This window comes from Rutidosis leptorrhynchoides, chromosome 4 (assembly GCF_046630445.1).
Source record: "Rutidosis leptorrhynchoides isolate AG116_Rl617_1_P2 chromosome 4, CSIRO_AGI_Rlap_v1, whole genome shotgun sequence".
Taxonomy (NCBI): Eukaryota; Viridiplantae; Streptophyta; class Magnoliopsida; order Asterales; family Asteraceae; genus Rutidosis; species Rutidosis leptorrhynchoides.
In genome coordinates this window covers 526,443,576-526,451,806 of record NC_092336.1, presented here as the reverse complement: position 1 = coordinate 526,451,806, position 8,231 = coordinate 526,443,576, and the positions used below count along the sequence as shown (strand labels likewise).

The window sequence follows — 8,231 nt, the reverse complement described above, 5'->3', positions numbered from 1 at the left end:
TACAGGTTGACATCACAGTTCAATTATTTATTACACAACGCAGTTTTATTTTGAATGCAATAAACTTTGTACAAAACATGAGAGACTCCATGCAGGCAACAAGCACATCACAGCGGAAGCAGTCTAAGGACCTGAGAATAAAACATGCTAAAAAGTCAACACGAATGTTGGTGAGTTATAGGTTTAATTGCTCGAGTCATAAACATATATAAAGATAGACGACAAGATTTCATCAAAAGTTTATCAATAGATTCTACGTAACAGAGCACCTTGGTAACTAAACTTAACACTATAGTGATAATTACCCCATTCGTTTTAATACATGCAAACCAACGTGTCTTAAACTCAAATAACATACGTCCGTTAAAAGGCTAGCGCTCTAGCTCGGACGGGGATGTCAAGCCCTATGGATCCATATACAATTATTCGCGCCCACCAGTCCATATCCTATGTACTGGCAGCTACTAGTTACCAAAGCTAAGGGATTTTCGGTTTAACTCAGTGTAGAATTTAGTATTTACTTGTGTCTTATTGCGTTTAAAATAAATTGCATGTATTCTCAGCCCAAAAATATTTAAAGTATTTAAAAAAAGGGAGACTATAAACTCACTGTTCAATATTGTGGTTCAATATTGTAGACAAATTACATAGACGTAAAGATAGTGGATGACTGTATGGTTAGTCTTGGATTCACGAACAATACCCCGAACAATACCCAATATTTCCTTAGCTTAAAACGGTTTGAAACCCGAATTAAAACACCCGCGTATATACCTTATTATTATTAAACTTTAAATTATAAATTATAAATTATAAATATTATCACTCTTACAGAAGAAAGAAAAGAAGTGAAGGTGTAAAAAAATTCGTCGAGCGAGCTGACTTTTTATAGTACTTTTCTGTTTACTGTAGCTCATGCGATCGCATGAGTTTTCAGTGTTTTTGCCATGCGATCGCATGGCCGCCTTTTTTGATTTTGTTTGCTAGTTCGTCGACATCAAATAGTGTTACTATAGCAAATAGTGTACTGTAGTAAATAGTGTTTACTGTAGCAAATAGTGTTTACTGTAGCAAATAGTGTTACTGTAGCAAAGTCGTTTTCATTGTAGCACTGTAGCAAAATACGGTTTCACTGTAGCAAATAGTGTTTTACTGTAGCAAAGTCATTTTTACTTGTACATATATATATATATATATATATATATATATATATATATATATATATATACATACATATAATTGTTCATGAATCGTCGAGAGTAATCAAAGGTAACTGTATATATGAAACAGTTCTAAAATTTTGAGACTCAATCTAACAGACTTTGTTTAACGTGTTAAAATAATAAATCGTATAGAGAATTGGTTTAAATAAGTCAAAAATTTTCGGGTCATCACACTAGATAAGGTACGCGGTTTCCCTATAACATTCGCTAACACACAATGTATCTTGGATGGTGAGAAGACTTGTATGGTGTCAACCGAACGTGGAAGCAAGAGTGCATCCAAGTCACTTTCGGCCATGCAATTCAAGAAGGGGTACAACAAGAATGAGACATGTTATTTAGCAGTAGCAAAGCAAGAGACAGTCGAAGATAAGGGAAAACTAGAGGTACCCAAAGAAATTGAGAGGGTCCTTGATGAGTTCAAAGATGTCATGCCCAAGGAGTTACCAAAGAAGTTACCACCTAGGAGGGAGGTTAACCATGTGATCGAGTTGGAGCCGGGATCAAAACCACCTTTCAAAGCCCCATACCGAATGCCACCACCCGAGTTGGAGGAGTTGCGAAGACAACTCAAGGAGATGCGGGATACATCCGACCGTCAAAATCCCCGTATGGTGCTCCGGTGCTATTTCAAAGAAAGAAGGATGGGTCCTTGCGGATGTGTATAGATTACTGGGCACTTAACAAGGTAACTATCAAGAACAAATACCCAATCCCACTTATTGCTGATTTGTTCGATCAACTTGGGAAAGTGAGATACTTCAGCAAGTTGGACTTGAGGTCGGGATACTATCAAGTTCGAATTGCCGAAGGAGATGAGGCTAAGACCACTTGTGTGACGAGGTATGGCGCTTATGAATTCCTAGTCATGCCCTTTGGCTTAACCAATGCCCCTGCCACATTCTGTACTTTGATGAACAAATTATTTCACCACTTCCTCGACAAGTTCGTCGTGGTGTACTTGGATGACATAGTCGTGTATAGCGACACCATGGAAGATCATGTGAGGCACTTGAAGCAAGTATTCCAAGTACTAAGGGACAACGAGTTGTATGTGAAGCTAGAGAAATGTTCATTCGGATTAGAGGAGGTGGATTTTCTTGGACATCGAATTAAAAATGGGAAGTTACTCATGGACGGGGCTAAGGTCAAGGCAATTCAAGAGTGGGAGGCACCAACGAAGGTGACTGATTTACGATCTTTCCTTGGTTTAGTAAACTACTATCGTCGTTTTATCAAGGGATACTCAGCGAAAGCGGCTCCATTGACAGAATTGTTGAAGAAGAACAAAGGTTGGTTGTGGGATGAGAAATGTCAAGCAGCTTTCGAAGAGTTGAAAGGAGCGGTCACGGAAGAACCGGTGTTGAGACTTTCGGATGTGACCATTCCGTTCAAGTTATACACAGACGCATCGGACTTTGCTATTGGAGGAGTTCTAATGCAAGAGGGTCACCCGATCGCGTTCGAAAGCAGGAAACTTAACGAGGCGGAAAGGAAGTACACTGTGCAGGAGAAGGAGATGACGGCGGTGGTTCATTGTTTGAGGACATGGAGGCATTATCTTTTGGGATCAAGGTTCGTGATTAAGACGGAGAATGTGGCAACGAGTTATTTTCAAACCCAAAAGAAGTTGAGTCCCAAACAAGCTCGTTGGCAAGACTTCCTAGCCGAATTTGACTATGTGTTGGAGTATAAGCCTGGGAAAGCCAATGTGGTAGCTGATGCCCTAAGTCGTAAGGCGGAGTTTGCAGCGATCACAAAACCAAAATTCTTCCTTCAAGATTGTATAAAGGAGGGATTAGAGCATGACCCTATAGCCAAAAACCTTGTTGGATTGGCTCGAGATGGGAAAACGCGAAGGTTTTGGCTCAAGGGTGATCTATTATTCACCAAAGGAAACCGGTTATATGTGCCTAAGTGGGGTGATCTTAGACGGACAATCTTGAAGGAGTGTCATGATTCAAAGTGGGCTGGTCATCCAGGTATCAAGAGGACACTGGCATTAGTAGAAGGCACTTATTATTGACCAAGGATGGAAGACGACGTAGAGACGTACGTGCGGACATGCCTAATATGCCAACAAGACAAGATAGAGCAACGCCAACCAGGAGGACTATTACAGCCACTACCTACACCGAAAGGACCATGGGAGAATGTTTCCATGGACTTCATTACTTGCTTACCCAAGTCGGAAGGGTGTGGGAGTATTATAGTCGTGGTAGACCGGTTTTCTAAGTATGGTACCTTCATAGCCGCATCATCCGAAGTTACCGCGGATGAAACCGCAAAACTATTTTTCAAGAATGTGGTGAAGTATTGGGGGATACCGCATGTGATAGTAAGTGATCGAGATCCGAGGTTCATGGGGCGCTTTTGGACAGAGTTGTTCAAGATCATGGGAACAGACTTGAACTTCTCTACGAGTTTCCATCCCCAAACAGATGGACAAACGGAAAGGGTGAATGCGCTGTTAGATCTCTATCTTCGACACTATGTAAGTGCTAATCAACATGATTGGGCCAAACTATTAGATATTGCCCAGTTCTCCTACAATATGCAAAGGAGTGAGTCCACGGGGAAGAGTCCTTTCGAATTGGTGACGGGGCATCCACCATTAACTCCAAATGCCTTAGCCGCTTCATATGATGGAAATAGTCCAGCAGCTTATAAGACGATGAAGGAATGGCACGAACAAGCGGACTTGGCACGAGCATCACTAGATAAAGCGGCCAAGAAAATGAAGAAGTGGGTGGACGAGAAAAGACGACACGTCGAGTTCGACGTTGGGGATAAAGTAATGGTAAAGCTTCTACCGCAACAGTTCAAAACATTTAGGAAGGTGCACAAGGGACTAATCCGGAGATACGAAGGGCCCTTCCCGGTGATTGGACGTGTTGGAAAAGTGTCATATCGAGTTGAACTACCGCCCAAGTTAAAGATCCATCCAGTATTCCACGTAAGTTTTCTGAAACCTTATCACGGAGACGAGGAAGACCCAGAACGAGGAGTTTCCAAACGAGCACCAATAGCAGTTGCGACTTCGTTCGATCGTGAAGTGGAAGATATCTTGTTGCATCGAACTGTACGGAGACGAGGTGTGCTGAGCTATAGAGAATACCTAGTTAAGTGGCGTAACTTTCCCGATAGTGAAGCAAGCTGGGAAGCCGAAGACTTATTATGGCAGTTCACAGACAAAATCAAGAAGTATCGCGAGGATCACACGACGAGGACATCGCGAGCTTAGGTGGGGGAGAATGTCACAACCCAACAACTTTGTGGCCCAACCCACTAAGTTTATAATCCAAATCATAAAAGGCCCAGGAAGCATATGGAAGATATCTAGAATTCTCTCCTTGATTCTTTCATGGAATGGTATGGAAACTCCATAGATATTTCTAGGTCATGAAGTTTCTAGTACTTAGATCATAGCCATTGATTTAGTTTAATCATAGCCATTCATTTTGATGTAAGATTAGTATAAATAGGGGCGGCCTCATTTGGCACACCACACCTCAAATCTCCAACATTCTCTCTTGTAAAGCATTCTCAAGCAATATAAGTATTTTCTTCAATTCCACTTGTTCTATAATATTTTCTCTTTTGGTTACTTGAATCATTATAAGGTCCGAGTAAGGCTGACTTAGTAGAAACTAAGTGCCGCACGTGAGCTTATTGAGATAAGTCCGTGACATAACAGTCACTTTGTAATTTTCAGGATAGACACCTTGTCTTTAAAAAAAACAAAAAAAACAAAAAAACAAAAAAAAAAAAAAAAAAAAAAAAAATCAGGATATATACATGATCATTTAGCTTCACAATCGTGTTAAGAAATATGCAAGTCATACATGACGATGAAAGAATAACCTTTCAATTTTCAAAGCTTAAAATATTACTTTGGGTGGTGTGGAGACATTATCTTGACAACTTAAAGTATGATATGGTGAACTATAACTGTACACGTTAGAATAATTTATAACTAGTAAATTTACTTTGTTGGAATAATTTATAACAATAAATACAACAAAAACAAAAAAAAAATAACAAAACTCAATCTCACAAAAGTGAGATATGAAGGAGGTAATGTGTAGACAATCTTTCTCCTGTCCTAAAATAAAGAAAAATCATTTCTCCACTAAGAGTGAACGCCTCAAGAGCAGAAAAAGTTTTCCTTCTCAATATTCTATTAATAGAGAGATTGATTTCGAAAGGACCCCGGCCAATAAATAGGTTAAAAAATTGAAAAAAAAAAGTGTGAGACGTCATGAAAATAGTATAATCAAATATCCATGAATTTCAAACGACAGTCAAGTCATCAATAAATTGACAATTGATGTTGATTCGATGAATAGAGTCATAACCAATTTAGGATCTAAACCAATAAATCTACTTTTGATTATTCATATTTGAAAAACTTTTTATTTTTGTCAAATCCATATATTTACGGGTCATTAATGAAAAATATGTCGATAGAAATATGCAAGTTGGTAAAACAAAATACAAACAAATTAAGCTGGACGAATCAAAAAGTCTACTACTATAATCCAAGTCAACTGTTAAAAATGCAAGTCAACTTGCGCGTTTATTCTCCCATGAAAGGTGCTCACACCACGTCCTTTAATCAACACTCGTAAGATTAATTTCTATTCTATAAAACCATGTCTACTTGCATTTCTTTCATCACACATTCATGCCAACTAAGCGCACAATATATAATCAAATAATTTGTTAGCTATATTTTAATTAGCTGTCAAATAATTTGAACTAAAAATGGGTCGTTTGCCTGATCAACCTCCCCAATCCTCCGATCAACCACCATCACCACCACCACCACCACAAGGCTACCCAAACCACCATAACAACCCATTATCACCACCACCGCCGCCACAAGAGGATGCTCTTATGACCAAAAATGATCATAACACAATGCCTCGCTCGTACATTCCTGAAAGTATGCCACCACCTGAAACTTACCCGCCTCAAAAACCAACAACTTATCCACCTAAGCAGTCGGAGGCGTACCCACCTCAGCAGCCAAACCCCGTGCAGTTTCCACCTCAGCAGCAGCCCAATCCAGTGCAGTTTCCACCTCAGCAACAGCGGGTTCAGTATCCACCAAATCAGCAGCAGGCACCATACAATGTTCCACCTCCTCAATACAACTATGTGTATACTAATAATGCTCAGGCAGGTCAGCCACAAGGAGTGAACTTTGTAAGTCAGGCTGGGTATCAGACGACGAATATGGGCCCACAAAGTGGAGTTCCAATTGGAAATCAATACATTGCTCAAACTCAGGAATGGAAGACTGGTCTTTTTGACTGTGCTGATGACATGGAAAATGGTATTTACCTAATTTCAACTTACTCTATCAAATATAATTCCTTACATTACCGCTGACATTTAAAATTCTATTACAAATTAGAATTCTATTAGTTTACATTGTACACTATATATATAGTTCATTATTTAACATTATTGTATGCAATGTATTGAAAATTCATTAATCTGTTTTTTCTTCATCATTTTCAGCAATCATAACAGTATGTTTCCCATGCATCACTTTCGGACAGATTGCTGAGATCCTTGACAACGGCCAAACTTGTAAGCTAATTAAGTTACAAGTCATATTTTGTATATTATCAAGCACAAATAATTTACATCTATATGCCACTAATGAAAGTATATATATTCATATATTAATTATTAATGTTTAATGTAGCTTGCGCGACGAGTGGACTTCTATATGGTTTAATTGCTGCACTTATCGGGATTCCATGCATAATGTCATGCTCGTATAGGACTAAGATGAGGAGCCGATATGGCTTAATGGAGACTCCGGCACCAGACTGGGTGACACACTGCTTTTGCGAGTGGTGTGCACTTTGTCAAGTATACAGAGAACTTAAGAATCGAGGCCTGGACCCTTCTATAGGTATACTCGAACTGTTATTTATTACAGAGTAATATTTTTCTTTTTTTTGCTTTAGTACTTTTATGAGGTGGCCCCTTGACTAGAGGGGGCACCAATGTGCGCAATGCACCCGGTTACGGGTCTCGTGACACAGGGATTTTATTCGCTAGTGGGCACCCAATATGGTTGTCGCTAGGGATGTTTCCTCTGCAACCCAAAAAAAAACTTTTATGAGGTGGGGTTTCAAATGCTTACCTTGTCTTCTGTTTTATGATATTAGGATGGCAAGGAAACATGGTGAAAAACCAACAGATGCAACAGTATCCGATGACGACACCCCCCATGAACCAACAAATGATGTGATTTGTAACTCAAATGTCATTTATGAACTATTTGTTCTTGTAAAATTTTGAATTTATTCATTCATGTAATCGAAAATCATCTTTATATATAAATTGTTTTTCTTATATGAGGACACAAGATAAAATTATGTAGGGAAGATTGGGTGTCGAACTGCATATCGAGTAGTTCAAATCGAATGTTATTGTACCTGCACACCTTCTTTTTGTATATCTTAGCAATTAGCATCATGCTACTTTTGTTTGATATAAAACTAAGCTTATCGTTGAAAAAGAAACTACGATATTGCGTTTCAGAATCATAAGAAATGAACTTGATACTTTCGGCTCATATGAATACAACTCAATCAGACAATGACACAAATTAACTTTAGACGTTGATTACAACTAAAAATTTATTTCTAGGATTCGTTTTTGCACACGTTCCTTTTGTCTTCTTTATGATGGCCGGCCATTGTAACAAAGACATATGAAGGACTAAATTTCCGTGTATGTGTCAATGATTATGATGAATGAATTAAATTACTACTAATGATGCATACAATATCGATCAAGATAATATATAATAAGTTTTTGTTGTGTATTCGCGTACAATATCAAGAACTCTATTCTACTGTGTTTCTTGTCTTACAATGGGACGCATTACTAAACCTTCAACTGAGATTGAAAACAATAAGCCACAGGTTGATAATCAAAAACCAGAACCGAACCATCAATCAACACCACTTCAACCTTTGA

The 8,231-nt window shown here is 38.7% G+C and overlaps 1 protein-coding gene across 1 annotated transcript; it reads left to right on the top strand.

The window, feature by feature from the left end:
- The first annotated feature begins 5,935 nt into the window (after positions 1 to 5,935).
- Positions 5,936 to 7,523, top strand: LOC139844949 (uncharacterized). Its single transcript, XM_071835170.1, has 4 exons — positions 5,936 to 6,564; positions 6,753 to 6,824; positions 6,943 to 7,155; positions 7,415 to 7,523. Exons 1-4 carry the CDS (start codon positions 5,991 to 5,993, stop codon positions 7,495 to 7,497), a joined length of 942 nt encoding a protein of 313 aa, XP_071691271.1. The 5' UTR covers positions 5,936 to 5,990; the 3' UTR covers positions 7,498 to 7,523.
- The last annotated feature ends 708 nt before the right edge of the window (positions 7,524 to 8,231 follow it).

What these genes read in the sequence shown, in the direction of transcription:
- LOC139844949 (XM_071835170.1), top strand. Translation starts at nt 5,991, where the DNA reads ATGGGTCGTTTGCCTGATCAACCTCCCCAATCCTCCGATCAACCACCA. An exon ending in TGCTGATGACATGGAAAATG is followed by an intron (nt 6,565 to 6,752) that starts GTATTTACCTAA and finishes CATCATTTTCAG; the next exon opens with CAATCATAACAGTATGTTTC. An exon ending in CCTTGACAACGGCCAAACTT is followed by an intron (nt 6,825 to 6,942) that starts GTAAGCTAATTA and finishes TGTTTAATGTAG; the next exon opens with CTTGCGCGACGAGTGGACTT.